Source organism: Podarcis muralis, chromosome 1 (assembly GCF_964188315.1).
Source record: "Podarcis muralis chromosome 1, rPodMur119.hap1.1, whole genome shotgun sequence".
NCBI lineage: Eukaryota > Metazoa > Chordata > Lepidosauria > Squamata > Lacertidae > Podarcis > Podarcis muralis.
In genome coordinates this window covers 13,114,214-13,133,392 of record NC_135655.1, presented here as the reverse complement: position 1 = coordinate 13,133,392, position 19,179 = coordinate 13,114,214, and the positions used below count along the sequence as shown (strand labels likewise).

At 45.0% G+C, this 19,179-nt stretch overlaps 2 protein-coding genes across 2 annotated transcripts in view; one reads left to right on the top strand and one right to left on the bottom strand.

Moving 5' to 3' along the window:
• C1H14orf180 (chromosome 1 C14orf180 homolog) overlaps positions 1–1,475 on the top strand; it is a 36,643-nt gene extending 35,168 nt beyond the window's left edge. The window contains exon 8 of the mRNA XM_077923535.1: positions 1,150–1,475. The gene's annotated coding sequence lies outside the window, so the exon portion shown is untranslated. The remainder of the gene's footprint in view (positions 1–1,149) is intronic.
• Positions 1,476–6,067: 4,592 nt separating this feature from the next.
• Positions 6,068–18,663, bottom strand: TMEM179 (transmembrane protein 179). Its single transcript, XM_028749874.2, has 4 exons — positions 18,119–18,663; positions 11,418–11,555; positions 8,266–8,344; positions 6,068–7,389 (listed from the first exon to the last, which is right to left on the bottom strand). Exons 1-4 carry the CDS (start codon positions 18,418–18,420, stop codon positions 7,210–7,212), a joined length of 699 nt encoding a protein of 232 aa, XP_028605707.1. The 5' UTR covers positions 18,421–18,663; the 3' UTR covers positions 6,068–7,209.
• Positions 18,664–19,179: the final 516 nt, after the last annotated feature.

The following is a 19,179-nucleotide window of genomic DNA, read 5'->3' as shown; positions in this document are numbered from 1 at the left end:
TAAAAAAAAAACAACCTACTCCCTATTCAGTTTTGTATAAAACAAGCAGCACTTTGCATTTCCAAGCTCAATGTTTTCCCTGCACTTTGCATGCAATCCATGCCCAACTATACACCCAAAAAAGACAATGCAGATTGTGAGTGCAAATACTCAGATAGCATCGTGATAACAAGCTCTGAAATGAGCACAACCTATTCCAGTCCCAATTTCTTAACTATTTTGAATTTGACAGTTATGCATCTTGCAATAGTAAATCTGTTCAGAAGGTCAGGTTCTAAATCTTAGGTCATAAAAGTTGGTGGATGTGATACATCCACACAACTGCATTTTGAGCCCCTCTACCAGAAGGTGACTTAAGAGATCTTTCTTAAAACCACTTGTGGACCACCCGACATTATGCCTTGTTTGGTGCTTTGCTCCTGAATTCAGAAGAAGTTCAAGTTTGGGCTAGGGAATGCACACACACACAAACACACACATCACAGAAGCATTCATCCCCTCCTTTATGTACACAAATATACAATAAGAGTTCAAACATCTACCAGTAGAAAGTTATCATTAAATGTACACTGAATTTGCTTTTTCACTACTGGGAATTGCGGGAAAGGAAGGTTCAGCCGAGTGGTAGGGAATGTGTTATGCACACAAAAGGTCCAGGGTTCCATCTGTTGGCATCTTCAACTCAACAGAACATTAAATTGTGGAGCTGGGCTGAAGGCAAGAAATCTGAAAATCTCAGATTACGTTTCTGCTTTAAAGCTACATTTCGAAACTCTCACATCTGACATCAAAATGTAAACACTGACAAGCAAAGGCTTTGCTTTCTCACTGGAAATGGCATAAACCTGGTGGCTGCATGCTTGCAGATAGAAGGTGACATCTTCCAAGCCCTTAAAGTTGCCTTGATGGCAACTTTTCTGATTTTTGAGAGTTCTATTCAGGCAGCATAGAGTGCATGGATAAGGTTGCCATACGTTGAAGAGCAAAAAAGAGGACACGTTTGCCAATGCCTAGGGTGAGATGGGGAAGGAGGTGCAGGAGAGAAGATGCTGGCTTACATACCCCTATGGTTTGATCCTGCAGGATCCCTTTTATGACCCTTTGGGCTCAGCCTAGAAACTCTAACCACTGTTTCATGTTGGTTCTCAGGTCACTTATTGAGATAATCTTCTAAGACCCTGTTGCCCCTCCATATTAAGGTAGGTGAGCCACAGGATGGGGGCTTTCTGATGTGACAAGAAAGGAAGTTCAGCCTCATGACAGCACTCCCTTGGACAAACGGGTTCTTCTTCCAGCATATTGACTTTGAGTTTTATTGTTGTTTTAGCCTAACTGCATGCATGTTATTGTTTGGTATCATTTTAATCTCCTGTCACATTGTTTGCTGCCTTGATTTATTTTTCTTTTATGGGAGAGAAAGAGACAGCTGTTGAAAATAAGTAAAGGAATAACCAAACACGCATGTCTGAATTAGCTCTGGTCCAATTTTGACACTCCTGGAACGGCAGTTCCAGAGCATTGGCATGCTCTCTGGGTACCAAAGGGAAAAAACGAGGACATTTTAGCAAATTTAAAAAAATCCGCCAGGACAGAAATTCTGCCTCTGAAAAAGAAGGCATGTCCTTGAAAAAGAGGACGTATGGCAACCCTATGTATGAACTATTTGGCAATTCCTCAGTATCCTATTTCCACAAACGTGGCGCCAAGCAGACTCCACCTTCCGCTAGATATGGAATCCCATGGCAAGCCTAGTTCCACTGCTCAATTAAGTAACTAAAAGGACCCCTGGATGGTTAAGTCCAGTCAAATACGACTTTGGGGTGCGGCACTCATCTTGGTTTTCAGGCTGAGGGAGCCAAGGGAGCCAGCATTTGTCCACGGACAGCTTTCCTGGTCATGTGGTCAGCATGACTAAACTGCTACTGGCACATGGAGGACCATGATGAGTGCCAGAGTGCACAGAAACAAGGTTTACCTTCCTGTTGCAGCGGTACCTATTTATCTACTTGCACTGGTATGCTTTCAAACTGCTAGGTTGGCAGAAGCTGGGACAGAGCAACAGGTGATCATCCCGTTGCACAGACTCGAACCACGACCTTTCAATCAGCAAGCCCAAGAGGCTCAGTGGTTTGGACCACAGCGCCACCCACATCCCTTACCTGTTCAATTGAGTAAAAGCGGCCCTACCATTAGGAAGAGTGGACAAACCACCTCCAGCAGAGAATGCTGGAAGGCAACAGGGGCTACCCTCTTGTACTGAAGCAAGAATCAGCTGCCACTCCAGGCATCTTCTGTTATATAGGAAAAAATGAGGATGCCATCTTGCCCTTTGCCTCAGGCTGGGCTGGCTCTGTTTCTGTGTACCAGAGGAAACGCAAACCAAGACTCATGGCTAGTGAGAAAACAGTTTGCTGATTGTATCCATCTGCAGGGAGCAGAAACAAACAAAAATGATGGCGCAGATTGAGAGAGAGAAGCAAGGCTCTACACAATGAGTTATTTGGTTTGGAAAAAAAGGTAAGCATTGGGTCTGAAAATCCATAATGGAAGAACAATCAAGCACTTTGCAGGCTGTGAAATTGGTGTGGGTGGGTGTTTTAGCTGTATCTGTTGCTAATGCATGTTCTGGGTTGCCTTGAATCCTGTGCTAGGAGAAAGGAGAGCACAGAATAAAATACATAAGTAAACACTACAGAAGACATTATAAAAAAGGAGCAGAATTATGTTTTGGCATTGGGGAGGCCTTGTGGAAGTGGCCCCCATGGCTTATAAAAGGTAATAGCTCTTAAGTCCTGGAGATCATGGGGAAATACAGACTTTTCCCCTTTTCGAGTGCAGCATTATTATTATTATTATTATTATTATTATTATTATTATTATTATTATTTTGCAGCAGGGGCCAGGGGACCTGATGTCTTTGGATTTTGCAAACCTAATTAAACTATCAGCCTGTCAGATGGTTAATGCAGAAAGAAAGTGGGGATGAGGAATGACTGGTGAGAGGTGTGCAGAAAGAAGGAATGCCATGGTGCATCTGTAACAGCAAAACTGAATGCCTTCATCTGCTCCAGCCGCAAGAAAACATGTCTCTCCCACACTGGTCCCTACAGTCACAGCAGGCGCTGTAATTCTCCATTGGTTTGACTTCACCGCCAAAGACAGACGGATGCTACTTAACCTTCACTAAACTGCCGAACTGAACTCTGCTACTGGGACTCTTTGAAAACAGCCTTGCAGCCATTTTTCCTTTGCTGCTAACCCACACATGTGGGTCTCTAGAGGATTAAATATAATCCTATATCCTCTTACCAATTATTTAGCTGCGATTCCCGCACTTGCAGGGAGTTAGACTAGATGGCCCTTGAGGTCCCTTCCAATTCTACAATTCTGCGATTCTGTAGTTGTAACTGTTTTATTTGTTTTATAACTGCGGTTCCCATCGCTGCAACCCTTGGACCTTAGGTTAAAGGGTGGGTAATTAATGCATTGCTTTATTCCCCCACCCCACTTACCCATAAGAGCAGACGACAGCAATGGCCAAAGTATCAAGCTTTGGTTAGTGATAAACCTCCTTGAGTCTGCCTGTTCCTGAAAACAAATCCTGAATCCAATCCTAATCCCATAATTCTGAAGTGCAACTTCCATCTCAGGCAGTTTGCTAAAAGGGGGAGAGTGCCCCAATTCAACCACAAACAGCCTGCCTAAGTAGTTGTTTGCGCTATGCACGTAGATAACTGTACTTTGTATCTTGGAATAATTCCACATACTGTATGAAGGCAACATTACAGATGAACATTACTACATTAGAATATGTCATTAAGATTCTACTTGTATATATGAAGAAGCAAGCATTATATATCAATCGCTGTACAAGGCAAGCTGTTACCTATAGCCCATTTCACTACATTTTACTAAGCAATAATAATATATTTTGCATGCCAACCTCGAAGCTAAGCAAAAGTGCCCTCCAAAATCTCCTGGGAAGATCTACGGAGAGCAGCTAATATAATGCAATGAGTTTCCCCTCCCACCCCCATTCCAAATACACATCTTTATCATAATCTACACAAGTGTCCAACAAGCCATGCTGCTCCGTATCTTTTCAACTGAATCCAGGAGCAGATTTTTTTTTAATGGAACTGAAACAAATTTAAAAGCAAAACTCCAATCTGCAGATTTTCAGCTTGGCTGCTGTTTGCAACAAATTAAATTTGGTAAAATGATGCTTCGGATTTTTAAAAATCTTTTTAAAGCGGTGATTCAAGGTTTTTTGAGGGGGGCACCTCAAACTTTGCATAAATACTCATGGTTTTTAACCCCTTGGTTTTCAACATTTTGGAATCAGGAACTCCAATCTGGAATTCTTCCATTCATTCATGAATGTGCAACTTTGCTTCAGTAAATGTTTCAGTAAATGTGTTCATGTGGCACTTATGTACCTGTTTCACACAGGGCAATATCCATGAAAGAACCAGTATCTGGTTTTGCTATAAGCAATACTCATTGCTGCAAGCTTTTGAATTTCTTTTCAAACATATCATTATGTAAATAAATCAGTAAGATGATGCTGATACTTAGAAAAAGCTTGGGTTTGTGTAGCTCGTAATACACTTTGAAATCATCACCATGCCTGTTCCCAGGGCCTACATTATGTGCATATGACCCAATGCAGCACACCTTCAACACAGGACCACAATGGTCACATCTAAACAGCTGGCTGATACATCCTGTGCATCATGGCTGAATTTACAAAAACCCTCCCTTCCCCAGTGTATGAAAGTTCTGGGATTTGACCCACAGATGCCAGACACTGGGTAGATAGAACATAGGGTTTTTAAGTCTTCTAGGCAAAGCTCATACACAACCCCTCTGCATTTGAATGGAACTTGTGCCAAGGATGCAAGAAGTCCTGCTTGGGCGTTAATGCTCCTGTGTTTATCAACAGGGGAGTGATAACAAGTAACTCTGCCCACTAGTCTTTGCCAAAAAAGTGTGACTGCCTCTAATGAGTTTCTGTGCCTTCAGCTGCATGCAAGAAGGCTTCCATGTAAACCAGAACTCTGCAGAATCAGGGCATTTGGATTTCAAGGAAGCTTTTGCATGTACAGTCATACCTTGGTTCTCGAACGCCTTAGTACTTGTACGTTTTGGCTCCCGAACGTCGCAAACCTAGAAGTGAGTGTTCTTCTGGGAGGGGTGACTAACACCCCAGAGGACAGGATCACACTTCAAAATGACCTTGACAGATTAGAGAACTGGGCCAAAACAAACAAGATGAATTTTAACAGGGAGAAATGTAAAGTATTGCACTTGGGCAAAAAAAATGAGAGGCACAAATACAAGATGGGGGACACCTGGCTTGAGAGCAGTACATGTGAAAAGGATCTGGGAGTCTTGGTTGACCACAAACTTGACATGAGCCAACAATGTGACGCGGCAGCTAAAAAAGCCAATGCAATTCTGGGCCTCATCAATAGGAGTATAGCATCTAGATCAAGGGAAGTAATAGTGCCACTGTATTCTGCTCTGGTCAGACCTCACCTGGAGTACTGTGTCCAGTTCTGGGCACCACAGTTCAAGAAGGACACTGACAAACTCGAACGTGTCCAGAGGAGGGCAACCAAAATGGTCAAAGGCCTGGAAACGATGCCTTATGAGGAACGGCTAAGGGAGCTGGGCATGTTTAGCCTGGAGAAGAGGAGGTTACGGGGTGATATGATAGCCATGTACAAATATATAAAAGGATGTCACATAGAGGAGGGAGAAAGGCTGTTTTCTGCTGCTCCAGAGAAGCGGACACGGAGCAATGGATCCAAACTACAAGAAAGAAGATTCCACCTAAACATTAGGAAGAACTTCCTGACAGTAAGAGCTGTTCGACAGTGGAATTTGCTGCCAAGGAGTGTGGTGGAGTCTCCTTCTTTGGAGGTCTTTAAGCAGAGGCTTGACAACCATATGTCAGGAGTGCTCTGATGGTGTTTCCTGCTTGGCAGGGGGTTGGACTCGATGGCCCCTGTGGTCTCTTCCAACTCTATGATTCTATGATTCTATGATTCTATGATTCTAGTTTGCAAACGTTTTTTGGAAGTCGAATGTCCGATGCAGTTTCCGATTGAGTGCAGGAAGCTCCTGTAGCCAATCAGAAGCTGTGCCTTGGTTCTCAAATGTTTTTGGAAGTTGAACGGACTTCCAGAATGGATGACATTTGAGAACCAAGGTACGACTGGTACAGCAGTATGTACGAAGACTCAGTTGCACTCTTCATTCAAGGGCACATGGCTGGGCCACTTGGCACGCACAACAAGGGAGCATCAATGCCCAGAAAGGACGCTGATCTAAGGCTTATTAGTGGGTCTACCAAAAGGTAGCACTGGTGGTCACACCCAGAGATACTGTCTGAGTCACACAACAGTTCTTTAGAGGTACATTTTGAGCATGAGTTTGCAAGTGTTGCAAACAGCAGACCATCCACTCACTGGATCAGAAAGAGCCGTCAGGTGGAAGAGGAGGAACTCAGCAAAAAGATAACATCACACATATGATGCAGGCACTAAATACAGATTTCCCAATCCCATGGATGCTCAGTTTGGATAATTCTCACCCTCATTCCTCCTCTTTGAGGGGGGAGAATAACTGGGCATCCAACGTAACTGGACATCAGCGTTGAGTGCCCGCATCATGCATGACATATTTGTGATGGAGCGGAGGAGTGTATGACTCAGGCTTATCTCGTCAAACATCTGGAGAAGGAAAATGACAGCCAAGAAAGAGAATCTATTTCAAAGTAGTGGCACACAGCTTGCTGTCTACGGATTGGTTCATGCAGGCATAGCCATCACATGGCAACTGCAGCGTCAAAGGATGGTTTGCATGTGTGTGAATGGGCCATCATAAATGAATCCCCAGGGATGGACCTTCAATATAACCCAATTCTTTTCAAGTGAGTTTGTACATTTGGCTGAGATTCCTCAAGGTCAGCTGATGAGAGAGTGATGGACATGCCTGTGTGAACCAGTCCTATGTGCCAGTACTAATGGGGATGTGTCTACATACAGACACCATCTCCTTAACGGGATCCAGATTCACTTTCCTTTCTTAAAATCAGTACCATTTTCTTGAACTCCACCTAGAACTGCCAAATTATTATAATTATTTTTATTTTTATTTTAAACCCCTACAACCTGCTAGGTAGATTGGCTTGTCTGCCCATTAGATCATGCCACTTTTCTCCTCCTGGAAAGAAGTTCGTGATGAGGATCTTCCTAGCAAAAGCTCCTTCTCATGAATCAGGCTTTCCACAAGGTCCTCCTGCCGGTAGTTATGGTAAACTTTCAAAAAGGCCAAAATGGTAATTCCGAGCCAAGTGAGCCAGGCAGCCCAAAGGCCAAACTAGAGAGAGAGAGAGAGAGAGAGAGAGAGAGAGAGAGAGAGAGAGAAGGTCAAGCAATTCCTAATACCAATTTATTTACAGTGCTACCTTGGTTTAAGAACAGCTTAGTTTATGAACAACTTGGATTAAGAACGCTGCAAACCCAGAAGTAGGTGTTTTGGTCTGGGAACTTTGCCTTGGAATAAGAACATGTTTCACTTCCTTTTGGGTTTGTTCCATTTGTAAATTGAGTCCCCCACTACTATGGGAAAGCACACCTTGGTTTAAGAATGCTTTGGTTTAAGAACAGACTTCCGGAACGGATTAAGTTCGTAAACCAAGGTACCACTGTACATGCAAGTCTGTTTATACAGGGAAGTTTTTGACTGAATTATACAGAGGTGGCTAACATGGTGCCTTCCAGGTGGTATTTGACTCCAACTCCAACTGAGAGGTAGTGTGGTGTAGTGGCTAGAGTGTTGGACCTGGATGGGCAGGATTCAAAATTCAATGAAGCTCACTGGGTGACCTTTCTCCTAATACATGCATTTTTGAAGACAATGGCTGGTTTCAAAGTTCAGATCTGCAAAGTTCAGATCAATGCAAATTTATCTGAAGGCTGACCATCTTTTGTTTCTTACGTTGCCCCAGAAAGTGTGATTTTGATAGATCCTCCTTTAAATGCATACTGAATTGAATTTCTACCCCATCCTCATCAGGGATGCTACTTTTGATTCCCAGAGAAGACAAGGTGACACTGAGAACCTTTCCAGAGATCGATCAATCAATTAATCAATCTCATTATTACAGCCAATAATCAGTATTCCTTTCCAGAGCTGCAACTTATCAGCTCTATGGACAAACAAAGAGACTTTGGTGGAAAACACTTGACTTACCTGTGTGATGGCAAACTGGTCATAGAATGCTGAGTTTTCTAAATTCAGCTCAAGATCTATATCCTGTAATTCTTCACAGCTAGAGGGAGAAGACATTTTGGATGAGGGGGAGGGGAGGAAATGAAAATCATTTCAGCAATTCCAAATGACCTTTTCTGAGCTCCAGCTGAAACAGACCTCTAAATCCTGTCCAATAAAGCTCCATTCCCAAGAAGCAATAGCCCACTGCCATATATAACAACTGGATGACAACATCTTCATTATAAAACAATCATCCTGCTATCCTTGAAACACAGATAAACTTTCATATTGCAGCCTCTGTCTCTCAGCGCATGCCACTGAACCAGTCAGAGTTTATTGCAGTTTGATCTCAACCAGAAATAATGGAGCAAAGGCCAAAATGTCAACGTCCCTTCAAATACTTTGCCAACTGTTCCCACTTTGATCAATTTCCTGCAGATTAAGAGAAAGAGAGAAGCTGTATGAATGTTTCATCCGTGTCTGCATTCTGAAACTAAATTGGGTCTCTAATCTGGCAGGACCTTTCAATGGAATCGTAAAAAAATAAAAAAATAAAATAGGAGACCAGCATGCATTTTGGCCATTGCACAATAATTGTGAAATGGATACACAAGGGAGTTTACAGCCACAATTAGCACAACATACCAGCCTCGGCATAAGAATGTAAGAAGAACCTTCTTGCATCAGACTGAATTGACCTCTGGCCAGTGTGGTGTAGTGGTTAGAGCTTTGACTATGACTTGGGAGAATCAGGTTCAAATTCCTTCTCAACCATGAAGCTCATGAAGTGAACTTGGCCCGTCAAGATTCTCTCAGCCTAACCTACCTCGTACCTGCTCCTTGATCTCATGAACCATCAGGCCAAATTTGGTGGTGATCGGCTTCTTGAGTTCAGGAACCATCGTGCAAAATTGGGTTACATTGCAGTTTTGAAAGGTTGAGTCCACCATCTTGTCCGATGGTATCCCAACACAGAGTTTACAAACTATCCTTGAGTTCAAGAATCATCATGCCAAACTGGAGGAGACCTTTAGACCCATAAGCACCGTACATTAAAAAAAACACACAGAGAGAGAAACACTGGTGGTGCCGCCCCCCCAGACTGACAATGACTACTGGGGGTGAGAAACGATAAAGCATGCAATGCAAATGAAGCAAAAATGTGCAGGGGAAGTCCTCCATCTTACCTAAAACCAGCATTTGAAAAGCCTTAAGCTCTTTTATTTTGCCCCGCCGACTCAACCACCCACACAGACAATCCCCACTTTCGCATCACCCCACAATGAAACTTGAGTTATGAGCCTCCATTACCTTTTGACATCACCAGAGAAGACTTCAGAAGAAAGGGGTGTTTGCGTGTGTGTGTGGTTTTTGTTTTGTTTGTTTCAGATGCTCCAGAGCAAAGAGTTGGTCAGATAGAGTCTGCCTACGGGTGGTTTTGGGTTGGTTTGTTTACAGGTAACTTGGATTTCTACTTGGTGCTGTGAACAATTCCCCGGGGTTCTGAGGTTTCAGAAGGCCTCTTCTCTTTCTTTCTCTGTCTGTCTCTCTCTCTCTTTTTCTCTCCTTCCTTTCCAGTGTTGTCAGCCATCTTGGATGCTTATCCGAATATTCTATTAGTCCAGAGATTTTTTTGTTTTCAAAAAAAACCTCCCCTTTTAACGGAATATTCGAATAACCGTTGCAGCCCTAAACAGAACATTCACTAATGGCATTTTACAACATATGACAAGGTGAAACAAAGTAAATGCTTTAGCAATGCAGTTTATCTGTATCATATGACATAAAATGTCACCATTTTATCTTCTACTTTATGAGCCAGTGGATTTTTTTTTTATTAAAAAAAAAACATGAAGGGAAAGAAATTTAGACTCTCAATAAAAATATTTCTAGTACCAAACACGCAGAGTGGTTCAATACGCTGGATAATTTCTCGATTGTGCACTATTGCTGGGCTTTAATACTCTACAACAGTGATAAATTTAAATTGCAGCCTGGAAGCATTTTAGATGCACATTCCTAGTTGCTTCTGAAAATCAACTCCCACCCCCATCCCTTGCCAAGCTAATTCAGTTGTGTAAAGGAACAACAGCATTTTCCCCACCCAATCCCAATGTGGATTACTGCCCTTTACTATGAAGCAAATTACGTCCCATTTTCATTTATCCAGAATAGGATAGGTGCTTATATTTCAGATTTTTAGATAGGCTAGTACTAGCTCAGGGGCAAAGAACCTTTCTTCAATTTGGGGGCCACATGCCATTCTGTGCAACCTTCTGGGAGTCATGGGTCTGTGATGGGCAGGGCCAGAGGGAAAAGTGGGTGGAGCAACAAGTGTGAAATTCACCTTCGTAGGCTACTTTTTAAGCATACTCATGGGTCCCTCCCTCACCTCCACCTTCCCTCTCTATCCTCCAGCAAAATGCACTATTGGGGTTCAACAGCACATTCTAGCCAGGCAAAACCACTCAAGGAGAGTGAAGAGAAGGGCTGGGTGAGGGGGGGACATGGCTATGGAGTGGTGTGGTCTGAGGACAGTTCCAAGGGCCACATAGAGAAGCCTAGGATCCCCTTGCCTGAGGTTCCCCATCCCAAAATGAGCTTAAATCTTTCAGGATACACATCAAGTCCTGGATTTTGAGGGACAAGGAATATAATAGTAGTAATCAAATGCTCTGCACATCCAAATTTTCACTTCCCGTGGGGTATAGAAGTGCTTAACCATTCTTCCTTCTCCTCCTTCCATATCTTACTTTGTCTGACAAAGGGTGCTGCAGTTTCAAGGTCCAAACTGCCATATTCAATACAGGACTGGCCTCCAGTAGTCTTCTTTTTCCCCCTCAAATCACAGAAAAGGGGGAAGTTAACTTCTCCCATTTCAATGCTGCTAGATAATTCTTAAAGGCACTGGATCTCTGTCCTGTGTTGCATCTGGCAACGTAAGCCAAAGAACGGCAATTTCTTCTTCCGTTGGCCTCGCTGTAGCTACCCATCATACCGTTAGGAGATTATTTCCAGCTCACACCTCTTTTTGTCTGTTTCCCTTGCTTCCATACCTGCCCTTCGCTTATTGCCTCCCGTCTATCTGAGTGCATGCATCAATGGGAAGGACCCTCCCCTGCCACACTCACCTGTTGGGCATGCTTCCTTTTTCGGTGATGGCGTCACACCACATGTTAAAGCCAACGCTTACAATCGTGCTGGCGATGAAGATGACGAAAACCACAAAAGCGCTGATGAGCAGATTCAGGAAGGCGTAAAAGAAAGAGCTGCGAGAGGAAAGTGGGAGGTGGGGAGGAGAGAAGAAAAAGGAATTATAACTCGTAAGCAACGTTTACCAAAGCAAAGTAAGGAAACGTGATCCACCTGGAGCAGGAACCGGCAAGCCACTCCAGTATCCCTGCCAAGAAAACTCCATGGACAAAGACAACAGGCATATAAATGTTATGATGCTGGAAGATGAGCCCCTCAGGTTGGAAGGCGTCCAACATGCTACTGAGGAAGAGCGGAGGACAAGTAGATTCAGAGCTGATGAAGTGGGTGGGCCAACCAAAGCCGAAAGATCACTCAGTTGCGGATATGCCTGGAAGTGAAAGAAAAGTCCAATGCTGTAAAGAAAAATATTGCATAGGAACCTGGAATGTAAGAACCATGAACCTTGGTAAGTTGGATGTGGTCAAAAATGAGATCATAAGAATAAATATTGACATCCTGGGCATCAGTGAACTAAAATGGACGGGAATGGGCAAATTCAGTTCAGATGACCATCATATCTACTACTGTGCACAAGAATCCCGTAAAAAAAAAAAATGGAGGGTCCCTCAGTCAATAAAAGAGTGGCATCTTAAAAAGCAGAGACATCACCTTGCCAACAAAGGTCTGTATAGTTAAAGCTATGGTTTTCCCAGTAGTGATGTATGGAAGTGAGAGCTCGACCATAAAGAAGGCTGATCGCCGAAGAATTGATGCTTTTGAATTCTGGTGCTGGAGGAGACTCTTGAGAGTCCCATGGACTGCAAGAAGGTCAAACCTATCCATTCTGAAGGAAATCAGCCCTGAGTGCTCACTGAAAGGACAGATCCTGAAGCTGAGGCTCTAATACTTTGGCCACCTCATGAGAAGAGAAAACTCCCTGGAAAAGACCCTGATGTTGGGAAAGATGGAGGGCACAAGGAGAAGGGGACGACAGAGGACGAGATGGTTGGACAGTGTTCTCGAAGCTACCAGCATGAGTTTGACCAAACTGCGGGAAGCAGTGGAAGACAGGAGTGCCTGGCGTGCTCTGGACCATGGGGTCACGAAGAGTCGGACACGACTAAATGACTAAACAACAACAACAAGCAACGTTAGGACTAATGCAGCTTCCTGTTATCTCACAGTGGCTGACCAGGTGCTTCTGGGCAAGTCCTGAGTGTGAGAGAGCCAGTGTGGTGTAGTGGTTAAGAGCGGTGGACTCGTAATCTGGTGAACTGGGTTCGCTTCCCTGCTCCTCCACATGCAGCTGCTGGGTGACCTTGGGCCAGTCACACTTCTTTGAAGTCTCTCAGCCTCACTCACCTCACAGAGTGTTTGTTGTGGGGGAGGAAGTGAAAAGGAGAATGTTTGCCGCTTTGAGACTCCCTAGGGTAGTGATAAAGTGGGATATCAAATCCAAACTCCTCCTCTTCTTCTTCTGAGTGCAACAAGCAAGTCCTGAGTGCAACAGCATTTGCCCCACTAGGGATTTCCAGCTACTGCTATTCAGAAGCGTTACTGCCTATCGCTGTGGAGGGGGTACATAGGCTAAGGTTACCAGATGCCCCCGTTTCCCGGGGACAGTCCCCAGATTTACACATCAGTCCCCATACAAAATCCATTGAAGTTGAAAAGTGTCCCCGGATTCATTGAAAAAAATCTGGTAACCTTAACATAGGTGTCATAGCCAGTAGACATCAACAGCCCTCTCCTCCATGACTTATTGCAATCCTATTTTAAAATTATCTAGGTTGGTAGCCATCACTGCCTCCTGTGGTAGGGAGTTCTATAGTTCATGCACTTTCTTTTACCTATCCTAACTCTTCCAGCATTCAGCTTCATGGATGTATGCAAGTTCTAGTGCTATGAGAGAGGGATAATTTTTTTCTCTCTAGCCACCTTCTCCATGTCACACATCATTTTATAATTTTATAAATCAATTTGTCAGATCCTCTCTCAAAGCCATCCAAACTGGTAGCCACCAATTGATGCATCTTGTGGGAGCGAATCCTGCAACTCTGTGTTTACAGTGCCGGAGCACCAGTTCAGATATGTCTGGAATGCTAAAAGTTTTCTCAGTGCCAAGGCAGCAAAATCCAGACAAGGCGCTCCTTTGCCTTTTGACAGATTGATACTGACAGATCTGGGTTTAAGAGGCCTATCCCACAATCTCCTTCCCCACTCCTATATATTTTTGGTGGCAGACCTCAAACATTTCCTTTTAGCCTAGGCCACCACAACTGGGCTGAATAGGGGGTATTAGTCAAACCATATGAAGAGTACTAGGTTGGGGGAGGCTGGCTTATACTTTGTCCATGCTCTGACTTGCAAACAAATCAGCACTAAATAACATGTGAGGTTTGTCAGAGTTTAGTATTGTGTAGCAGCTTTCTGTTTCACAAATAAGCAGCAACTAGGGGAGGGACATGGGTGGCACTGTGGGTTAAACCACAGAGCCTAGGACTTGCCGATCAGAAGGTCGGCGGTTCGATTCCCCGCGACGGAGTGAGCTCCTGTTGCTCGGTCCCTGCTCCTGCCAACCTAGCAGTTTGAAAGCACGTCAAAGTGCAAGTAGATAAATAGGTACCGCTCCGGCAGGAAGGTAAGCGGCGTTTCTGTGCGCTGCTCCGGTTCGCCAGAAGCAGCTTAGTCATGCTGGCCACATGACCTGGAAGCTGTACACCAGCTCCCTCGGCCAGTAAAGCAAGATGAGAGCTGCAACCCCAGAGTCGGTCACGACTGGACCTAATGGTCAGCGGTCCCTTTACCTTTACCTAGGGGAGGGTAGATGGACCCAGACTGTGAGCACAGTGTCGGAGAGGAGGATTTATCCAGTACAAGGTAGGGAGAGGTTGTTCCCATCACCACAGTAGTAGAATTCAGGCCTATTCAATGCAGCTGAATGTTGGAAAAAATGAGAGAGACTATTCTTGATTCATTTATTTACAGTGGTGCCTCGCAAGACGAAATTAATCCGTTCCGCGAGTCTCTTCATCTTGCGGTTTTTTCGTCTTGCGAAGCACGGCTATTAGCGTCTTAGCGGCTATTAACGGCTTAGCGGCTTTAAGAAAAAGGAAACAAACTCTCAAGAACTCGCAAGAGGTTTCGTCTTGCGAAGCAAGCCCATAGGGAAATTCGTCTTGCGGAATGACTCAAAAAATGGAAAACCCTTTCGTCTAGCGAGTTTTTCGTCTTGCGAGGCATTCGTCTTGCGGGGCACCACTGTACTAAATGCATATTCCGCCCTTCTTCCCAAAGTAGGCAAGGATGGTAAGCAACAACTTTAAAAATGTCCCACTGCAGATGCAGACTGGAAGAGATCTCAGTTTAAAAGGTCTGCTAACCAGGTGCCAAAGGGACAACAGAGACTGCACCTGTCTGATATGCATGGGGAAAGTATTCCAAAGGGCAGGTGCCACACCACTAAAAGCCGGATTCCTGGTTTGTGTGGAATGGACCTCCTGATATGATGGTCTCTGCAGAAGGCCCTCACCAGCAAGCAGTGATCTATTGGTCATAGAAGGGGTGAGACAATATTTCAGGTACGGTATCTATCTCTCAAGCTGTATACAACTATATGCACCCAAACCAGCACCTTGAATTTAGCCCAGTAACCCTAACCCTATCACACCCCCACTCAGTCTGCTCCATGCTAGGCAAAAAAACCAAACAAAAAACCTCGTTTCTTCAACCTAGATAGCCAGTGATATGGAAAACAAATCCTATTATGAAAGTTTGGAGAAGCTGGGAATGTTTTGCAGATGTTCTACCTTCCTCCACCTTTTTTCAGATGGTGGCTAGACTTGGAGCAAGGCCTCTCGAGGCTGATCTTAAAATCTAAACAGTTTCATGCCGTAGCAAGTGGTCCTTTGCGTATCCAGGTTGTAGGACACCTTTCTAGTTTAAACACTTTGAACATCCCCGGAATATTACAAGCTGGATGCCTGCCATCGTAATCACACCAGTTTATTTGTAAGCCACTTTTCTGCAAAGCGTGACTCACAGCATATCAAACTAACTGCAATAAATGTAACAATCCAAAAAAACATACATACTAAGAAACTATTAAGAATTATCATAAGCTCACTTATGTAAAGCAATATAAGTAAATTAACCTAATTTATGAGCTTAAACCCAAACAGGACAGAGAATAATGTCTAACGCGGAGTAAAATGGCAGCATATCAAATTGCAAGCAAGAAATCAGTAATCCAAAACTACGTTCCATAGAAGCTCACCATAATTTGGCCACCACACCTTTCCATTCTGATAGCCTTGCCTCTGATCTGCTAGTTAGACACCCATGGACAAAATCATCCACCAGGCCTATTGTGAGTTTAAGACAAGTCTTGTGGGTCACCTGATGTTGTCGGACAACAAAGCCTATCATCCCTGAACATTGGCCATGGCTGCTGGAGCTGATGAGAGCCAAAGTTCAGCAATGTCAGGAAGGCAGCCAGTTCACCATATCTAATTTATGGAAAGCTTCATCTTCATCCACCCCCTGCCCATTCTTGCAACCTGGACCAGTTCATCTTACACAGGTGAACACGTGGACAGGCAAAGACCTCTTCATAGCTTGTGGCACTTTGAGCTAAATTGCAGCACCCCAGAGAGATCTCGAAAGCCAGCTGAATGCAGTGTATAAAATATTACCAGTGCTGCAGGCACACATCACCATGGAGATCAATGGTACATTCTATTATAAGCCTGTGGTTTGGATCACTTGCCCAAAGCCTCTGGAACTGTCTGCTCTGCAGACAATGTAACAGAACATGTTGCCTGCTTTTTATCTTCTGGTTGTCATTTTGCTTGGGACTAACTGGGGATGGGAGGTACCATATTTGATCTTAAGAAAATAGAAATTTGCCTGATGGAGGTTGAGGCTCTTAGGTCCTCCTGGTTGCTTGCAGACATTTGGAGAGAAAAGATCTCACCATAAATAATCTATTTATTATTATTATACATGTGTATCCCACCTTTTCTCCAAAGACCGGGGTTCAAATCTCCTCCCCCTTTCCATTTTATCTTCACATTTTATCCTGTGAGGTAGTTTAGGCTGAGATGCAGTGACTGCCCCAAAGTCATCAAGTGGCCTTCAGATCCGAGTGGGGATTTGAACCCTGGTCTCCCAGGTCCTAGTCCATCTCTCTAACCACTACTCCACACCGGCTCTCAGCAATAATAGCTAGCTCTCCCACTTTTCCAAAGGAAGCATAGAAATGGAATATCTCAGAGATAGCTAATTTGGTGCCCCCCCCCCCCCGAAGCGGTAAGAGTCCAGCTTTCACCAGTCCCAGCCAATATGGCTGACAGTCAGGGATGATGGGAGCTGTAGCCTTAAAAATTCGGAAGGCACCATGTTGGGTACCACTTGAAGAGCCAGTTGTGGTACTGAGACCATTAAAAAAGAATCAAAATTGGCTTTGGGGGGCCCAGAGGAGGTGGGTGAGCCAGGAGAAGGTGGGATTCACTCAATGTAGCAGAAAACTTTTGGAGGGCCATGCCTGCCTTTCAGCTCTTGGGATGAGAAGCACCATAAACAGAAGGAGCTGCTGTCACCAACAACATCAGCATCAGTTGTGCATGTGTTTGCTTGTTGTTGTTTTAATGTTATTGCTCTTATTTTGTAACGATATGTAGCAGAAACCATTATACATCAAACATCCTTGCAATAAGAAGAAAACAAATGAAATTTTAAAAAAGAGGAGGGAGGGGAATAAAGTGGGAAACGAAATTACAGATAAAGGGGCGAGGACCGCATAGCAAAACTCTGTAATACCTTGATTAAATTAAAAGGGAAAAAATGTAATTTATGTTGCCATTCCAGAAATGTAAGAATGCCCACCTCTCAATGAATTTGTTCTCTTTTATTATTAAGCATTGTGTTTCTCTCAAGTGTAATCTTTATCATTAAGATAGTTTCCCCTAACCAAATCGTTATGGTAAGGGGATGTCTTCTCATTTTTTTGTGCAATTCTGCTGTGGTTAGCGGGGTAGCAATCAGCTGTAAATCAGTATTAAAGGTTTCAGGGTAGAGTATCAATAGGGGAGCTCTTTTAGGGTATCTTGGGAAATCGCAGCCTGTACATATTCACATAATATTCAGTACATCTGCCCAGAAAGGCATTCATTTTCCGCAACTCAAAAAGGTATGCATTAAATCCTCCTTTATTGTGTGCATGTTTTAAATGGTCTTTGTGTGTGTGTGTGTGTGCAGTCCAACCCCCTATGCTGAGCTGCAGTTCTGGGCACCCCTCCCCAGCCAAAACCAGAGCCTAAGAAAGAGAGCCCTGCAGGATCAGGCCAAAGGCCCATCTAATCCAGTATCCTGTCCTCACAGGGGCCGACCACTGGGGCTTTATTTTAGAACAGGCAAGCGTAGGGGGTAACCGGACTGAATAGAGACCCCAGCTCATCCTGCTGCAAGCCTAGAGGAATGCGCACGGAGCCTTTTCGCCTGGAGTCTGGCGCGCAAGGCATCTGGTGGGCGACGGGGAATCTCCGTTTCCAGGGGAGGGAGGACCCCTCCCGCTCTTTTAAGCCAGCTCCCTCCCTTCCCCTTCTCTCCCCTCCCTCCCTCCCCGGCCGCCACTTACTCCTCGTGGCCTTTGCAGAGGAAGAAGAGCGTCCTCCAGGCCTGCACTGCGGCGAGCAGCAGCGAGAGGAGGCCGGCGAAGAGGCTGAATCGGCAGGCGGACTCGGGCCCCCACTCCTGCACAGTGAAGCGCTGCCGCTCGGCCGTCAGGTTGGCGTTGAGCCACATGCCCTCGGTGAAGAGCAGGCAGCGGCCGTGGAAGTCGTTGCTGTTCTCCGACAGCGGCACCACCACGATGAAGCTGAAGAGGAAGGCGAGGAAGTAGCAGGTGCACTGCGCGAAGAGGAAGTTGCTCAGCGCCATGGTCGCCAGCCTTTGCTGCCTGCCTGCCGCCGCCGCCAGCCGAGGAGAGAGGAGGAGGAGGAGGAAGGCAGCAGCCCGAGGAGCGAGAGGAGGATGCGCAATGGCGAGCGCGCCTCCCTCCAGCGCCGCCCGCGCCGACCCAGCAAGGCTGGGTGGGTGGGTGGGTGGGTGGATGGATGGATGGATAGGTAGAGGAGCTCAAGGGCAAGACGGGGCGGGGCTCGCCGGGAGGTTTAGATCCCCGCACCCTTTTTGTGAACACGTGGAGCTACCTTCTTGCGTGGGTATGCCTTTCAGTTTAGGTGTTAGCAAAGCCGGGAAGGGCAAGAGGGTAGGGGATGGGCCCACACAGAATGATGCATGGTGTGGAGACAGTGGGTAGGTTCTATTTTATTTTATTTTATTATTTTATTTTATTTTATTATTTATAACCAATTAGCACACTCTGTAGAACATGAGACTCTTAATCTCAGGGTTGTGGGTTCCTGCCCCCTGTTGGGCCAAAGACTCCTGCATTGCAGGGGACTGGACCAGATGACCCTCGCGGTCCCTTCCAACTCTACAATTCTATTACATATATAGTCAGGTATGATGGGAGTCACAGGGACGCGGGTGGCGCTGTGGGTTAAAGCCTCAGCACCTAGGACTTGCCGATCGAAAGGTCGGCGGTTCGAATCCCCGCGGCGGGGTGCGCTCCCGTCGTTCGGTCCCAGCGCCTGCCAACCTAGTAGTTCGAAAGCACCCCCGGGTGCAAGTAGA

Coding starts and splice junctions, on each gene's coding strand:
- TMEM179 (XM_028749874.2), bottom strand. CDS start 18,420: ATGGCGCTGAGCAACTTCCTCTTCGCGCAGTGCACCTGCTACTTCCTC. Junction 11,556..18,118: donor CTCTGCAAAGGCCACGAGGA/GTAAGTGGCGGC, acceptor TTCCTCTCGCAG/CTCTTTCTTTTACGCCTTCC. Junction 7,390..8,265: donor ACCAGTTTGCCATCACACAG/GTAAGTCAAGTG, acceptor CTCTCTCTCTAG/TTTGGCCTTTGGGCTGCCTG.